The sequence below is a fragment of the Aulonocara stuartgranti genome, assembly GCF_965226115.1.
Source record: "Aulonocara stuartgranti genome assembly, chromosome: 23".
Taxonomy (NCBI): domain Eukaryota; kingdom Metazoa; phylum Chordata; class Actinopteri; order Cichliformes; family Cichlidae; genus Aulonocara; species Aulonocara stuartgranti.
The window spans coordinates 10,585,434-10,603,606 of record NC_138958.1 but is presented as its reverse complement, the minus strand read 5'-3'; the positions used below and the strand labels follow the sequence as shown (position 1 = coordinate 10,603,606).

At 44.7% G+C, this 18,173-nt stretch overlaps 1 protein-coding gene across 13 annotated transcripts in view; it reads left to right on the top strand.

The window, feature by feature from the left end:
• The window catches only part of patj (PATJ crumbs cell polarity complex component), a 101,883-nt gene extending 84,680 nt beyond the window's left edge, over positions 1-17,203 (top strand). For all 13 annotated transcript variants that reach the window (XM_082524221.1, XM_082524228.1, XM_082524229.1 and 10 more), the window contains 17 exons: positions 6,308-6,392; positions 7,272-7,364; positions 7,443-7,529; positions 8,706-8,762; positions 8,958-9,015; positions 9,104-9,210; positions 11,250-11,333; positions 11,625-11,818; positions 12,029-12,176; positions 12,876-12,962; positions 13,521-13,662; positions 13,748-13,785; positions 14,072-14,194; positions 14,457-14,561; positions 15,356-15,459; positions 15,541-15,664; positions 15,747-17,203. In XM_082524221.1, coding sequence (XP_082380347.1) covers positions 6,308-6,392; positions 7,272-7,364; positions 7,443-7,529; positions 8,706-8,762; positions 8,958-9,015; positions 9,104-9,210; positions 11,250-11,333; positions 11,625-11,818; positions 12,029-12,176; positions 12,876-12,962; positions 13,521-13,662; positions 13,748-13,785; positions 14,072-14,194; positions 14,457-14,561; positions 15,356-15,459; positions 15,541-15,664; positions 15,747-15,893 — 1,783 coding nt within the window. In that variant the 3' untranslated portion in view covers positions 15,894-17,203. The remainder of the gene's footprint in view (positions 1-6,307; positions 6,393-7,271; positions 7,365-7,442; positions 7,530-8,705; positions 8,763-8,957; positions 9,016-9,103; positions 9,211-11,249; positions 11,334-11,624; positions 11,819-12,028; positions 12,177-12,875; positions 12,963-13,520; positions 13,663-13,747; positions 13,786-14,071; positions 14,195-14,456; positions 14,562-15,355; positions 15,460-15,540; positions 15,665-15,746) is intronic.
• The last annotated feature ends 970 nt before the right edge of the window (positions 17,204-18,173 follow it).

Genomic DNA, 18,173 nt, shown 5'->3' with positions numbered 1-18,173 from the left:
GGGCGGATCTAGCAAAGTTTAGCCAGGGGGGCCGATAGGGCATGAACAGGGAAAAGGGGGCACAAAGACATACTTTTCTTTCTTATTCTCATTTAAAATGTCGAGCTTTTAATAAATAATTATCTGACACCCAAAGTTTTAATTTGATGTAAAATGAATAGAAGTCAATTACTGTATATAGTGACTATTAAGTCTAATATATACCCTAGTAAGCTGTAGTACTTTTTACTTTGGGAAGGTACCATCTGTGCAGTCTGCAATTTTGTTGAAGAAAGATGTTGAATCTATTTAATATTTCTTGAAAAATAATTGATTTCTGTGCATTTTTTTTCACACTGCATCAAATTAAGGTTGATTACGTCGATTAAGCATCATGAGGTGGCGCGTGAGGGGTGGTTCCCTATTTTTTATTTATTTCTTTTTGTTGTTGCTGGGAGTTGGAACCCTATTAGTTAGGTTGCTTAATATTTACGCTAAGTACTCTTTAAAATACCAGAATAGGGAGGATGGTGTAGGTCTAAGTTTATTAGATTGATCAGTATTGCTGAACTATGAAATATTTTTTTTGTATACAGGTATAACAGAATAGCTTTAGTGTAGTTGTTGTTTTAAACTTGAGTATGAACTTGCAGACTTGCAAAATGCAGCAAGATATTTAAAAAACAGTTTTGTTGATTAAAAAACACTATATCGGATTCATATCGGTATCGGCAGATATCCAAATTTATGATATCGGTATCGGTATCGGACATAAAAAAGTGGTATCGTGCCATCTCTAACATAAACTGCTATTATTGTGACCGGTGTGAGCTCTCTCAGCAAGTAGAAGGGTCTACACTGAACTATCATGTACTCATGATAGTTCATGAATGTCCTGTCACTCTTAAATCTATTTTCACCTGTTTAGCAGAAGTGGAGCAGGCGGCGGTTTGCCCGTTGCTGCAGCAGTCTTGTCAGTGGGGGGTTTCTCTGTGAATTTCACATTCCCGTGGCAGCATGCGAGGTACTTGCTCAGAAGTTTAGGGTTTTTTACGCTCTAGAAATAAGTTTTCTTCCCACGGAGAGTACAGCACATGCAGATGTTTTTTTTCACTTTTTACGGATTTATACTCAAAGTAAGGTCAGTACTTCCATGCTTTAAACGCTGTATAGTCATATTCGCAATCCATATTATCCATTGTTGATCTGCACATGTCTGTTACCACGAACGTTGCACGTACTTACGTCAGTGTCATGAGACACTCTCACAAACAAAATCATGGTTTAGTAACGCATTAACGCAGCGTGCTTACAGGAAAGTAACAGTAATCTAATTACTTTTTTGCAATAGTAATCCCTTACTTTACTCGTTACTTGAAAAAAGTAACCGTGTTACTTGTAACGCGTTATTGCTCATCTCTGAACACTATGCAGATATTCTGGCCATGATGTTATGTCTCCTGTTTCTTAACGTCCTTTGTTTTTTGAATTTGAAATATTAAAACGCAGCAACTTTTTTATGTTTTTATGATCATCATACTAAATGTAATGTTTCCTTGTGAATATTTTTCTTTGGCTGAATAAATGAAGGAAGCTGTTTCCTGCAGTTGAGTTTGTATCTCTGTGCTGCATTCAGGACTTTTATTCTTCCTGCAGCGTGAATGACGTCCGCCTCTCAGGGTAAACGTGGTCTTTAGAATGAATCAGTATGGCGGAGGAGGGAGAGGATGAGGAGGTGGTGTGTTTGGAAGAGATGAAGGGACTCCTCCCATGATTCCCTGATCATATCAGTGTTCTGTTTTGACTCTTATGATGGTCCTCTCTCTCGCTCTCTCTCTCTCACGCTCTCTCTCTCTTTTTCTTCCTTCCTCCTGCGGCTCTGATTAAATCGTGTCAGAGCTGCAGGACGTTGGCGCTCTCGCCGTGTTCAGCATCCTCGGACTGAGTGCTGCAGTAATGAGCTCTGAGAATGAACATAAGAACAGGACGAGGACCTTAGCGGCTCCCGTGATGCAGATGGCTCCATTTAATGGCGATGCCTCAAATCCAACGAGCTTCAGACACCTCCTCTGAGGGTTTGAAGTGACGGCGGAGTTGTTCCACATGGCACTACGCCCTCCTTCATGTCTGCCGGCTCTCTGGGGGGGCGTTGCTGCTGTTTTCTGCTCTGTTACCCGCCAAGCTGTTGCTGCAGTTGTAGATATAATAAATGCGGCTTCAGCCGGGCCCGGTGGACTGAGCCTAAGTTTGGATTACAGCTATGGCCCTATCAGGAGAGGAAGAGGAGGAGGAGAGATGGTGTCACACTGTCTGCCATTACAGCGTTACATTTTCTGTTTACACGTCAGTGTTTAAAACTTAATTCTGCTTTGTTCCAGCCTGCTGTTCCTCTCATTCGTGAGTCAGCTGAGACATGAGAACTTTGCAGTGTGTTGATGTATGCCGAGACTGTACATAAAGGTTGAATATCATCTTAGGTTTGTGATGTCCTGGCATGAAGTTGAACATTTCCATCATCACAATTTTGCCTTTTTGGGGTCAGATGAATACGGCCTGGATCGTTTGCTTTCTCTGGCCTCCTTTCTGACTGTAACAGGTCCTTCAGTTCCAAAGCAAACACTACGTTCTATTCAATCAGAGCTGAAACCAGCAACCAAGACAAGAAACTCCTTTGCAAACTTTTTAGTGACCTCAGTGATCGAATGAGCAGGCGACCCATTTCCTGACTTCTATCCAATCAGACATCATTTTACAATCAGTCATGCTGACAGCCAGAGGATACCTGCTGCGTAAGGCATAAACACACAAATTCTGCAGGTGTGGCAGAGCTGTGATCCGAATGTATCAAATTTCAGATCCGTGGAAGAAAATGGATGAATCAATATTTAAGATTTCACCACTAGGTGGCAGTGTTTTATGAGAAAGTCCTGGCTTAGCTGTCCCTGCAGTGCAGGGGTGATGAGGTTTGAACTTACTGTTTGTGAAGCTGAAGTTTGTTCTCACGGTTTTGTGTTTTTCTATTTTTGTGTAAATCTGTGTTTCCTTTTTTCTAAATGTATTGATCAAACTAAGATCCGGGGAGGGATAAAAAAACAAAACAAAACAAAACTGGGCTCTCCCACCTGGAGGGGGAAATCAGGTGGGGATTGCCCAGAGGTGTGAGGAAACCAGGAGCTGCACAGACTACGCTGAGGAAACATGAGTGAGTCATCAGTGAGGAGTGTTCACTACAGCAGCACAAAGTGACAGATGGATGACAACGTAGAGGAAACCGTTGCTGATGCTGCAGTGTGAGACTCGAAAGAGCACACAAGGAGACGCCTTCACAGTAAAACTGAAGCATCTGTCTGTTTTTATTTCTTTTTTACTTAAAAAAGATTAAAAAGATGAAACCTGCAGCTGCTGAGGAGGACCTCGGACTGTGGAGCTTTGTTTCCGGTTGTCCTCCTCTGTGGATTCTCCCGGGATCACAGATTTCTTTAGCCTGTTGTTGAGCCCTGACACTCAGCTATGTGAAGCATCACCGTCATGCTGCAGTTTAAAGAGCTGCACTGCTCTGTCCAAGTTGTAGGTGAGCTGCAGCTACTCTGCAGCTGTTACAGCTCTGCTGCACCTCCACGACGCACTCTGGAAATTCCAAACCAACAGACATAATGAGTTTAAGCCAGAGAGACTGGTGAATCTGATGGCACAGTCACAAAGCTTTGCATAGTTCCAGAGCAGATTCAGTCTGTCCTGCTCAAGTAAATCCATCTTTGTTGCTCAATGCTGAGTCAGAGGGGAGGCACATGGATTCAGGCTGTTTCCATTATCATGTCACTGTAATATCGCGTCACATGTGACACACTGCATGTTATTCCTCAGGCCAATCACAGCTCTACATCATCCTGCATGATGTAAGTAAGTAAAATGTATTTGTATAGCACTTTTTAAGACAGGAATGTGTTACAAAGTACTTTACAAGGAATACAAAAACATATCAGACAAAACAACATATTACACAAGAACGTTACCCAAATGCCTGTCTTAAAGATGTGTTTTCAGCTGTTTTTCAAAAGAAGTCACAGAGTCTGTGGTGCGTAGAGGGGGTGTAAACTGTTCCAGAGTATTGGTGTTAGGGTTTGGAAAGCGTGATCCTTTGTTTTCAAACGGGTCCGTGGAATAGTCAGAAGACCACTATCAGTGGATCTATAGATCTGTTTTGGAGAGTAAGGGTGAAGAAGCTCGATGATATAAGTGGGGGCCTCTCCTCGTAAAGACATAAAAGTTAGAGTGAGGATTTTAAACTGATATCTATACCCAACCAGAAGCCAGTGCAAGGACTTTAACAAGGGAGTGATATGAGTGAATTCATGACTGTGGGTTAACAGCCTTGTTGCGGCATTTTGCACTGCTTGAATGTGATTTAAAGATGCCTTTGTCAGACATGTTGTCTGATTTTAGGCTTGATACTCTCTGGAGCAAGAACTAAACACTCAGTCTTGTCTGCGTTCAGCTGCAGAAAATTGTTTGCCATCCAACCATTAATTTACTTAAGACAGTCCATTAGGATGGATAATTTGTCTAATTCCCAAGGTTTAAACGAGATATACAATTGGATATCATCTGCATACAGATGGTAGGAAATCATTTTGAAACTGCTAATGATAAGGCCTAAAGGCAGAATATATAATGAAAATAACAAGGGGCTTAAAACCAATCCTTGTGGAACCCCGCATGAAAATTCAGCTATATCTGACCAAAGGTTTCCTACTGAAACCAAAAGTGATCTAACTGCCAGAAATGATGTGATGCATTTTAGGACAGATCCAGATATCCCTACCATGTGATTTAAGTGGTGGATTAAGATCTGATGATCAAAGGTTGAGCTAAGGTCCAGTAGAACAAGGACTGAGCAAACACCTCTGTCTGTGGCCATCAAAAGGTCATTTGTGACTTTAAAGAGAGCTGTCTCTGTGGAGTGTAACTTTCAAAAACCTGACTGAAAGTTATCGAGACTTTTTCTAATATTTTAGAAATGAAAGGAAGTTTTGAGATGTGTCTGTAGCTTGTCTGAAGTGTTGGATCCAGGTTAGGCTTTTTCAGCAGAGGTTGAATAACCCCCTGTTTAAAACACCTGGGGACAGAGCCGGACAGCAGGGAAAAGTTTATCAATGTGACCACAGAGGGCCCAATGGTGTCAAAAACAGAGAAGTAGGTAAGACATCGGCTGGACTCGTTGAGGGTTTCATTTGACTTAGTATTTCCGATGGATCTTTTAAAGAAACTGAGTGAAAAGACTCCATAATTATGGGATGTGGGAGATCACAGTTGAAGGGGCTATCTAAGGGAGTTATATTTCCTCTTAGGCCACTAATCTTATCTTGGAAAAATCTTAAAAAGGCATTGCAATCCATATCTGAGAAGACTGGTATACATGGAGTTGGAGGAGAGATGATGCTATTGACTGTATCGAAAGAACCTTAGGATTTCTTTTTCTTACTGCAAGTAGTTTAGAGAAATAAGTGGCTCTCACATCTTTCACTATGTTGTTAAAGGTGGATAATAGCTCTTTTAAGTGGAGCTTATGAACCTCAAGTTTTGTGGCTTTCCACAGGCGCTCAGTTTAACGGCAGATTTGCCTAAAGCTGCGGATAGCTTCTGTGATCCAGGGCGGGGATTTTACAGTGCTGCCTTTCTGATTTTGAGAGGATCCACTTTATCTAGAATTTTTAGACATTGCAAATTGAAGGATGCCACATGCATCATCAGTTTCAGGTAGATTATTATAAAACCCTCCATCCATCCATCCATCCATCCATTTCTTCGGCTTATCCGGGGCCGGGGTCGTGGGGGCAGCAGCCCAAGCAGAGAAGCCCAGACCTCCCTCTCCCCAGCCACCTCCTCCAGTTTATCCGGGGGAACACCAAGGCGTTCCCAGGCCAGCTGAGAGATATCTCTCCAGCATGCCCTGGGTCTGCCCCGGGGCCTCCTCCCAGTGGGACATGGCCGGAAAACCTTGCCCAGGAGGCGTCCTCGTCAGATGCTTGAACCACCTCAACTGGGTCCTTTCGATGTGGAGGAGCAGCAGCTTTACTCTGAGCCCCTCCCGAATGGCTGAACTTCTCACCCTATCCTATCTCTAAGGGATTATATTTACACGATATTATAAAACAATTCCACAAATTCTTCTACCACAGAGTCAGTAATTAGACATGAATGCTTCACATGAACAAAGGGCAGAGTGTCACAGATAAAGGAGAGATCAAATACAGTACAGGTGTGGGCGTGTGTGTAGCAGTCTGTTCAAACTGAAGTGAAAAACTCGTTATTCTCTGTGTCTCTGCAGAAACGACGATGCAATAAACCAGATGGCCGTCCCTCCCTTCCCCTCTCCCCCTCCACCACCCTCTCTCAGCCCAGCCAGCCCTGAGGTAAACGAACACACACACACACACACACACACACACACACACGGGATACAGCTTCTCTGTCCCCATACCTTTGGATATGTGCTCTCCAGTTTTGAGCAGTGACACTTGTCCTGGTATAAATATCAGGTGCTGCATTTAAAATCCTTTTGTTGAATGAAGCAGTATTTTTGTCTGTTGTAATGTCACTGTGTCAGGCTGAGTGATTACAGACTCGTTAATGTCGCCTTTTTGAGAAAAATATATATACACTGCTACCTTGTCAGTGCTTGGTCACTTTCATGACGTCTTCACGTCATCATCAAGCCGCAATACAGCTGACATTTTGTGGTGTAAACCTATATGATGCCAGCCAGATAGTGTGAAAAGAATAAAAAGGTTTGTCGTCAAAGTTGAAACAGACCAGAGGAAGCAGGTGAAGGTCACCGTGAGATCATTTAGCCAAACGTCCATGTAAGTGTGAGTAATGGCAGGATGGAGTTCTCTTTAATGACCGTGGTTTAATCCTCAAAATGTTCAGACTGCTGTGTGTAAAATGTTTTGATCTGATTTATTTGGTCGTCTTGATGAAAAAGTTCACCTGTGAGAATTTGCAGGAGGTGTAGGTAAAAGTTTTCAGGTAATGTTTCCTGTCCTTTGTGAAGATGTTAGTGTTTCACAGACGGATGAGCCTTCAGTGTTTGCACAAAGAAGAGAAACTATTCATATTTAAAGTTTAGGGTCGCGAAACAGTCGGTTATTGATTGTTTATGTGGAAGTCCATCAGCTGTGTGACCGCGCTCAGAACACAACAACGTTCAGCTTTGACCTCCACAGAGAAGAAAGTGGCGTCTGCTTGTTTGAGACGAGCACCGAAGTTCATTCTTTGTGTTTGTATGTCAGTGTATCTCGCCCACCCTGCTCAGTGGATCCACCCCCTCTGACGGGCCCTGCCCCCCCGACGGCTTGACGCTCCACCCGCTGTCGGATGCGCCGGTGAGTGTGAAGCTGAATCTGAAACGGAAACGTGGGAACGAGTTGTAAGTGTGAGCTGATCTGAGGTCTGCTTAACAGGACGAGCCAAGCGACGAAGCCGAGCAGAACAGCAGGAGCAGGAACAGCGTCCCCGAGAGTCTGAGAGAGGCCAACACTTTCAGAAAGGTACACAGCCATCAGACTCCGCCCCCAGGGTGTAATTGTTCAGATTATTATGGTAATGTTCACCCTTGGGAACCTTAATACTGACATTCTCTGATCAAACAGACCAGACTTCATGTGAACTTTTCCAATTTTGGAACTGTTGTCTTCTGTTTACTCCTGACCATCGTCAACTTTTCCTGTGTATGAATCTCATCAACAATTATGAGTGACGGATGAGATAAGGTGTAAAACATACCCTTAGATCTGCAGGTCTCCAAAATCCAAGAAAGTGAAAACAGCCAGAAGAGTGATTTTATTGGGACATATTTCATATCTCCAAAAGTTGATTCTGTTCCTCTGGATGTAACGTTTTCAGTGGGAGACTTCTTCAGTCTCAGCTGACTGCAGGTTTCCCAAATCTTATAAACAGTACATTTGCATAATAACTGAAACCAGCCCACTGGAGGAACAGTAGGCTGGGAGGTCAGTTCCTTCATCATGATTATGCAAATTCTCATAACCATTGACCAACAACCATGGCCGTGAGTACCATTCACAGAGAGTTGGGGAATGGCTGCAATCACAGCATTGTACGATGGCGAAAGATGTACCCTTAGGCCCCCTCCTCGATTCAGAGATGGTCTTTCCCTTTTCACGTAAATGGCCTCCTTGACTCCGCGCTCAAACCAGCGTTCCTCCCTGTCAAGGATGTGTACATCCTCATCATTGATGTGCCAAAAATTGTTCCACCCCAAGGATCCGGTCCCCCGAAACAAACAGAGTAACATAGTGTACGCAGTTAAGTGCCAGGAGGATTGCCAGGACATCAGGGAAACCAAACAAACTCTGGCAAAGCGGATGGCACAACACAGAAGAGCCACCTCTTCAGGCCAGGACTCTGCAATCTATTCACACCTACAGGCCAGTGGACACTCTTTCAATGATGAGGATGTCCACATCCTGGACAGGTCACTTGGATGAGTGACGAAACGTTTCTCCCACTGAAAACGCTACGTCCAGATGAACAGAATCAACCTTTGGAGATTTACTTACCTGGATGATTGAGAATGCATCAAGACGACATATTTCATATTACAAACTTTGTCCTCAGGGTTTTGTTCCAGATGTCCCAGAAATGTGACTGAATGAGGACATGAATGTGTCTCCTTGACCCGCTGTGCTCTGTTTCCTCTGCAGAGGCTGAAAGCTACAGAGTCTCCAGAAAATGAGCTGCAGGCTACACTGGAGCAGCAGGTAACCTCACAGGAAGCGCCCATATCCTTTAAGTTAAAGATGAGATCATGTGGTTGCTGTTATTATGGACTTATTTCACTTCGCTCAGTTTGTTCTTATCAGTCACACAAAAGCCTCTATCAATACATCTGATCTGTGTGTGTGTGTGTGTGTGTGTGTGTGTGTGTGTGTGTGTGTGTGTGTGTGTGTGTCCAGTCACACAGTAAACGGATGGCAGCTTCTCCTCCTCTGATCAGCCCCGATCAGCACAGAGGTACAAACACAGACATTTAACTGTGAAAAATCAGATCGACATGCAGACTTCATGTTTCTAAGAGTAAACTGATCCTCGTCCTCCTCAGACCCAACCTGCTGTGCTGTGGTTCCTGGTCAGGAGACACTGCTCGAGATCTGCAAAGGTCGATCTGGACTGGGACTCAGTATAGTGGGAGGAAGAGACACACAGCTGGTAACACACACACACACACACACACACACCGTGTGTAACTTTACAGTCCAGTGCTATACCTGCTTTTGTAACCAGCTGTGAGCATCAGTGATGATCTAACAGCTGTTACTGTCCGTCCTTTTAAAGTTATTAAGGATCACAAATGCTGGAAACTCCTTAAAAAGTGTCAGATTTTTAATTATTGTTTTTGCCTTTATTTGATAGTAACAGTGTAGAGAGACAGGAAAGCAGGGAGAGAGAGGGAGGGGAAGACAGCAAAGGTCCACGGGTCAGACTCCAACCCGGGCCCATGGCACGTGGTTGCCAGCTCATCCCACTGAGCTAAACTGGCACCAAACACGCTAGATGTTCCCGTGTGCAGCTAAATTGTTTCTCCGTTTAAATAAGGTTTTTACAGAAAATAACCGGCTGACTGACAGGCAATCAGGAAAGAGTGCTGGACACACCGTTCTGTGACAGAAAGCCTGACGTTCACACTTTACCTGTAGAATCTGTGTTTAGTATTTGGTGTGAGACAGACTTGAGTGAGAGTCTCACACTCTCCTCAGCATCGAGGACGGTGCTGAGAATGCTCAGCCTTTTTCGATAATCGATTTTCTGATTAAAATCGATTTCGGCTTGAATAAAGTCATATCGATTCATTAAATCCCAAATCAATTTTTAAATATAAATGTATTTTGCCAGAAATGCCAGAATCTAAGGTTAAACCTCACAAAATTATTTCAACAACCACCAAACAGCTAAAGCAGTAAATGAGAGCAGGATTCCACAAAAAGACGTAAACACAAAGTGCGGACCCGATGCATCATAATCAGTGAAATGTCGTCTTTCTCACCCGATGGCACGTACCCAGACGTGTACGTACAGGTGGAGCTGAAAGCCGACAGCTCACAGATTCTGAAGCTGCAGGTTTAGTCACTCTCCAATGAAAGTTGACTGAACCAGCAGCAAAAGAAGATCCAAACTACGCTTCACATTTCGCTTCACATAAACATCGACATGAATTCCCTCTTAGTTTTGCTATTTTGCTTCCACCACGATAAAATCACACTTCCTGCACAGCTCTTTCTCTCTCTGTCAGTGTACTTCAAGAACAGTTTCCCATCTCAAATCTCTGTTTTCTGAATTATTTGCTTGGTTAACCCTAGAACACTATCGCTGGGTGATTTTCACCCGAGCAAATACATTTACATTTTGGAGCATTATTTTAGGGTCACCCCATGACACTTTTTTTCATTTTGTTAGACATGGCACAGTTGAAAGTAAAAGCAGACCACTCTGATTTGTCATGTGTTGTCATATTTTGATATATTTTGATGACAAGTACGTTTTGTTGGTCATATTATATCACGTAAAAATCACCCGGTATTAGTGATTGTGTTTATTTATAGTTTATTTATAGCAATAGTGTTCTAGGGTTAATACCCACCAGTCATAAATGATCAGAATTATAACATTTCTATAAATGACAAACTGGAGGACTATGATCAAATCTGGAGGTCACTCACTGAGTATCTGGAAACTATGGACAAACAAGAAACTACTATGTGGGCTTTACCCTAGGTTATAACAAAGTGATAGCACTCTGGGATCAGGGAAGGGTGTGGGGAGGGAGATTTTTTTGTTGTTGTTGTTGTTGTTGTTGTTTGGCTTTTTCTACCGTCTTGGTTGTCTGTTTCATTTTTTGTTGTTGTTGTTTTCCCCCTTTCTTGGTGATAAAAATATAAAAATTAAGCAATGAGGGCCCATGGGGCATTTTTGTAATCGTTACTTGTGCTTCACTGTAAAAATATTTGAAGAGAGAGAGAGAGAGATTATAATATTTCTAAATGTCGGAGTCAAAATTGAATCGAATCGGATCAGGACCTTGTGAATTGGAATCAAATCAATTCTAGAAATCAGTGACGATACCCATCCTTACTGTTTAACATGAAGCCAGGACAGCGTTCCACTCTGATGATGAAGATCAGTCTTCTTCATCTTCAGTTCATGAACAGACTCTAGCCAGGCCTCACCCTCTCTTCTTGTTTCTCCACTAGGATGCCATCATGATCCACGAGGTGTACGAAGAAGGAGCTGCAGCCAGAGATGGGCGTCTGTGGGCCGGAGACCAGATACTGGAGGTATTCACAGACACAGCACCACCCACGGGAGGAGGCGCCCATCTACCTGTCATTACATCATTAACAGGATGTATACGAGCCATAACGTTAGCTGGCGAATGTAGTTACTGCTCACAGTAGGAGGTCCGACCTTCTGCAGAGTCGTCAAAAACTCAGTTGGATCAAAAAGATATTTAGATTTGAAAGTTGAATCTAATGTTGTCTGCTCAGAAACTAACCTGCTTCAGCTCCCCCTGCTCAAACACAGCTCATACATCCACCGTCTGTGTGTGTGTGTGTGTGTGTGTGTAGGTGAATGAAGTGGATCTCCGCGGGGCGTCCCACGAGGAGGCGATCGCCGCCCTGCGTCAGACACCGGCTAAGGTCCGTCTGACAGTCCTGAGGGACGAGGCTCAGTACAGAGATGAGGAGAACCTGGACGTCTTTAAGGTGGAGCTGCAGAAGAAGAGCGGCAGAGGGCTGGGGCTCAGCATCGTCGGGAAGAGGTCCGCATTAAAAAAAAAAAAAAAAAACCTGTCAGGAAAATTAAGGAAGTCATGAGATCTGATTTTAGGAGGATTACGTCTCATTTTTGATTATAACGACAGGAAAACATCAGAGTTAAATCTGTTTCTGCTTAAAGTTTGTCTTGGAACGTTTTTTTGATTACAGATGAGAAAATGTCGTCTGTCTGTCTGTCTGTCTGTCCGTCCCAGGAGTGGCAGCGGTGTGTTTATCTCAGAGGTGGTCAGAGGGGGCGCCGCTGAGCTGGACGGCCGGCTGATGCAGGGAGATCAGATTCTGTCAGTGAATGGTGATGACGCGAGACATGCTTCCCAGGAAGCTGTGGCTGCCATCCTGAAGGTGCTGAACAGTACTGTGAGCGTTTACTGCAGTAACACTGATCTGTAGAAGTACTGATACTACATTTAATCAGAAGCACATGCTGAGGCGGAGCTTTTTATTTCACGCACTAACAGATCATTTTCATTGGTCGGTCACTAGAAGTGAGAGATTTCTGTGTTTCACTGACAGACCTAAAAAAAATCAGTTTACTGGATTCAGATTGTTCCACAAACACTAAAGAGGCGGTGCATGAACGTGTTTCTTCACGTAGAAAAAGTAAAATTTCGAGGACACAAAGAGTGCACGAGGAATTCAGGGAACATGTTCCAGCACTTTCTCTTCCAACACTGCTGCTCGGTCTTTACCACGCTACCTGAATCCAACTCTGAAAGCAGACTTTTTATTGTGTGCTTCTGCTGCTGAAATCATTTCAGAGTTAACACAGAGCTGCAGGAATGCGTTAGCATCCCTCACTTCCTGTTTCCCCGCATGGATGTGGATGTTTCACTTATTTGCAGCCCTGTAACACAACAGTAAATTCCTCCCGCTGTTAAAGCTTTCCACGACTTCGCTCAAAGTCAGCGTCACACTTTTTTTGAGATGATCTCAAATTGATGCAAACTTCAGCGCTAGTTTACCATAAAAGTCTTTACTGCAGCTCTGAGGTGGTCTGGTTTAACGTGTGTGTGTGTTTGTGTGTGTGTGTCCATCCTGCAGTGTGCTCGGGGTCCTGTCCTGTTGGAGCTCGGCCGACTCAAAGCTGCCTCCTGGATCACATCCAGACGTAACTCACATGGGAGCCAGGTGTGAGAGAGTTCAGATTTATGATGGTCCCTAACACTGTAAGATAAGCAATACTACAAGCCCAAAGATACAAAATCCCAACAATCAGATCGCCATGAGCAAGATCTTGGTGGTAGTGGGAAGGAAAAACTCCCTTTTAACAGGAAGAAACCTCCAGCAGAACCAGGCTCGGGGAGGGGCGACCGTCAGTAGGGAAAGAGGAGAGAAGAAGAGCACAGAGAGACGGGTTCATTAAATCAGAGTTTAGCCCTTTCTGTTTTTTTGTTTGTGCTTATGTTAGTCAGGACACCTGAGCAGGGATTCAAACCAGCAGGCTTGGATGGCTCACCAGCTTTTCCTTCTGCTCCTCTCACCCACAATGACCCACCCCGGGTCTGAGTTCATTCTGGAACAGAGCGCCAGGATTGTCCTGATCTCAGCTTTAACAAAATAAACCTGCTTCCTGTGTAAACTGTAAAGCGATGATGGACATGCCTCCTCACCTGGGAGCACCTGAACTAGATTTTCTTTCTCTGACATGGCGAGCAGCGTGAGCTGATATGACACTTCCTGTTTCAGATGAGTCACGCCAGCACAAACAGCTCAGGCGTTCCAGCTCCGTCCCTCACACAGTCACCTGAGCCATCTGACCCCCCAACTTCAAGCCTGCCCCTCAATAACAACGCCGAGCCCACTGGTGAAATCACTTCCTCCACCTCAGGTAGACACATGTGATTGGTCAGAGTGATGCAAATGTGTTGATTACAGAGAGAGCACTGATCGCGTTTTCTCTGCTGTGTGTGCAGGGCTCGACGAAGGCATCCGAACAGTGGAGATCACCAGGGTAATGACCTCACATGCACATACAAACACACTGTAGGTCACCTGACCTCTGATCCCTGGATTGCTGTAAAATAAAAACTCACATGAATAGTGCAGACCAGATGTCACTGTCACCGCACAGTGAGAAGGTCTGCGTCCACCTTTTATTTTATATTTTTATTTCCATCAAACCACAAGAAAAAACAAAAACAGTGAGTCCTGGATAAGAAAGACCCGTAGCTGTGATTTCATGGTTAAAGCTAGATGTCATTCTGCTCTCCTTTTATTCTTCCACCCGTGTATCTCAGGGTCTCGGCGACTCCCTTGGGGTGAGTGTAGCAGGAGGGAAGGGCAGTCCTCTGGGTGACATCCCCATCTTCATCGCCATGATTCAGGCCAGCGGAGTTGCTGCTAAAACCCACCAGCTCAAGGTGACTGAGACCACGCCTTTTCCACCTGAAAGCTGCACCCACCAACCATGTGAAAAAAACAGGCTGAAACCAAACTTTAGTCTCACTGTAGCTGTGTGGGTGTGCAGGCGGGGAGCAGACTTCGTCACAGGGCCACGATGCCCCCCTAAAGCAAAAGTTGGATCAGTTCTAAGTATAAAGGCTTGGTTTAAGGGTAGGAGGAGGCTGGACAGATGAGGCCGTCTCCAGGAAGTGATGGAAACGTGTCTCTCTGTGTTTTCAGGTGGGAGACAGGATCGTCAGTGTTAACGGGCAGTCTGTGGACGGCCTGTCTCACAGCGAGGTTGTGGCCATGCTGAAGAACAGCTACGGAAACATCAGCCTGCAGGTAAAACATGCCTGGCACACCTGTACACGGGGAGGACTGTGAGAATGCAGGTGGTGAGCAATACTCCAGCATGTGACCCACTATTACAGCAGATTTACTGGAAAACTGAGGCGGGCAACAGGGTCAGGCCAAGTAATGTCTGCAACTGTTGGGGGGCTGCACTGGAGTCTGGACTACACACACTGTGCATTCTTCCTCTGATTGGAGGAGAAAGTAAAACAATAAAAAGAAGAACCACTGTGGAACGCCTTTTGGTTCAAAAACACTTGTGAGCACTTGTGACCCACAGTGAGCTTGTTAATGCCCCCTGAAGCCAGAGGGTGGAAGTTCATCCACTGCCTGATCTTTGCCCGACAAACCTAAGACGCAGCAATGAGCTGATAACACACAGAGAGATTTTACTCTCCGTGTGTTATCAGAAGTTTGTTTTATTTGTGAGCATCACAGGAAGAACATGGAAGCCCGGGTGAGACGTTCTGGATCACTCGATGGGAAAGTCTCTCTACAACACCAGAGCCTCCGGAGCTCATGATTAGCTTCTCGACAGCATCATCATTAATCAGTGTGTGTGCACCCAAATGACATGAAGTAAATACTGCCTGCGTTCCCCAGTGTTTGTGCTGCTTTGGGATTTGTTCATAAAACGCCCTTTTACTGTCACGTTCGTCACTCGGGGGATAAAAATGTTCAGTAAAGAGAGAGGTCTGTCACGTGTTTGCATTCAGAGCACACATGAACTATTCTGATTTCTCTTTGGGTGTGTGTGTGTGTGTTTGTGTGTGTGCGCTTCTCAGGTGGTGGCGGACACCAACATCAGCGCCATCGTCTCACAGGTGGAAAGTCTGACCAGCAGCTCCATTCCCTCGGACAACACTGACACACACACAGCAGAGCCTGAGTGAGTACACACACACACACTCAGGAGTAATGACAGGAAGTACTGATCTGACCCAGAGTCTCTCCTCCCCCTCCTCGTCAGCGGTCCACGGCCTCGCAGCATCAGCCTAGAAAAAGGTTCAGAGGGGCTCGGCTTCAGCATCGTCGGTGGCTTCGGCAGTCCGCACGGAGACCTGCCGATCTACGTGAAGACAGTCTTCAGCAAGGTCAGGACCCGTCTCTGTCTGATGATGTCACGTGCTGCGAGGCACTGGGAATGTAAACGTGCTGCGTGTCGGCTGATTTCAGGGCGCGGCAGCGGCGGACGGGCGTCTGAAACGAGGCGATCAGATCCTGGCGGTGAACGGAGAGAGTCTGCAGGGAGCGACGCACGAACAGGCCGTTGCCATCCTGAAAAAACAGAGAGGAACGGTCACGCTGGATGTCCTGTCATAACACACGTCTGCTCACACACCTGCACACACACACGGAGCTCCTGCTGCGACGCACACGCTCAGACTCCTGGACAACAACTCTGATAGTCACTCTGAACCCCAACACGCAAAAAATTGACAAAAGAAACGGTGTCAGACACACACACGCGCGCGCGCACACTTCCTGTGCACGGGTTGGTGGGTTTTGGCCTTCTTTACATGTTAAACAGAGCTTCTCAACCTCTGGGTCAGGGCGCCACATTGGGTCTCAGCTGATGTGTTCGTGCTCGCTGTTTGGATCTAAAGTAAACTTCCCGCGCTGTAGTTTTCACGCTGTAATATTTAATCCTTAAACAGGCATGCCCACGCTTTCTAAAATACCACAAATCAAAGCTCCTAAACAGATAATAAAGTGTAGTTACCTTGCTCTTGTCCACCCTCTTGGACTGCAGTTGGTGGTCCTTCCAGATGCGCCTTCGGGAGCAGTAACTCATCTTTGAAGCGCTGCTGGTGAGTTATTTTGCATCTGCAGAATCAGCGGTCACAAACCTGCTCACAGAATAATGGCTGTGAGCAGCGTAGCAGCTCAATCCAAAATACCGCCAGATCAATGTTCTGCCCCCCCTTTCATCTTTACTACAATAACGAGCAGGTCGGTCTGACACCACCCAGCTCAAGCTGTCCTCGACTGTGCAGCAACACGAGTGGCTCATTTGTTTCTCACTGGGTGCTGATTGACTGATTTTGCAGTTAAAGCATTTTTCCAGAACCGGGACGACCATCACCAAGGATGTGTAAGTGGAGTCTGCCCAAGGGTAGCTGAACCTGGTCAGCCTGCCTAGTTCGAGAGAATGAGAACGAGAAGGAATTAATTGATTGCTAATAAACTGATCTCGCACCACGTTGTTCTCAGGTAGAGATAAAAACGAGTCAGCTGATATCCTGTAGCATCAATTCTGTCCCGTAATCGTGGAACCGACCCAACCCAACTACAAAATCTGATGTCATAACCCAGAACCAGGTTGAGAAGCTCTGCTGTTATTTATCCTTTGATCGACACAACGCTCCGTACTGGCGGAGGCATGGCCAAATCAGCCTGCACTAACTGATACTAACTGAGACACGGACTGATGGGAAACCTTTCACGAATGGAACCAGAGGAACAAAAAGGGAAAGATGTGGCTGATGTTAGCCTAGCATCTCTTCTGTGGTCCACTGTTAGCCGTGTAGTAGCCGTTATTGTAAAAGTGAAGACCGATGTGGAGCGTAACGCCGCTGACTGTCAGCTTCCCTTTTTTTTTTTTTTTTTTCTGCCATCACAACCAGCCAAACATGAAAGAAACAGCTGCTAGCCTTTAGTTTCATCCTCATATTGGCTCTATACCTGTGATTTTCCACTCCAAACCTTTTTTTTCATTTTTAAGAACTTTCATTTGGGTCTAAAAGCACCTTTTCACCGCAGGAACTCAAACAATGCACAATCTGGAGCAAACATTTACAAGAGCAGGCTCCAGTGGTCCTTTCAGACTTTAACCAATCAGCATGCAAGGAAGCCGAGCCAGAAAGCACAATGTTTCCCTAAACCTAATCAAACTGTAGCTGGACATATATTTTAAAATAACTAACTGTAAACACCAAGTCTGAAAATAATTCCACTTCCTGTTTGATGGTTTCATCCACGACAACCTGCAACTCATGTTGCTATGTTTGGACTGCAACATAAACAACACATAGTTATGTGACTGGCCAGTTCAAATATTTGAGCTTCATTAATAAGATCTTTAAAGAACTTCACTTTTAGTTTTATAGCTTAAAGGTGTGCAACAGACAGATGGGAAACTCTAAGGGGGTGGGGGTGTCTCCTGGCAGTTAGACCCTGGTTCCTGCTGTGGAAAAGGTTCGTGTTTAGATCTGAAAATTACAGTCATCGTTGGGTTTTAATTACTGTTTTGTTATTTTGTCAAGTATTGAGCAAGAAAAGTGGCCAAAAACCTCCTTATGAAAAAATATAAACCTGTAAGAGCTGAAATCTGTAAACTTGTTTCCACATAAATCGTAGAAGATGGGAAGAGACTAATAACACAAAGTTTGTCTAGAAATGAGGAAACTGTTTCTTGCCAACATCGCCATCTAATAGAAAATGTTGTGTCCTAAAAACCTGCAAACTGTTCACTCAAAATCTGGAAAATGAAAACAGTGGGCGTGAAGCTCATTTAAAATATCCCTTCATAACAGAGGTATATTTATTTTTGATTCCTTTTTATTTATTAGAGTGCTTCCACTGTATTTCTGTTGTTTAGCC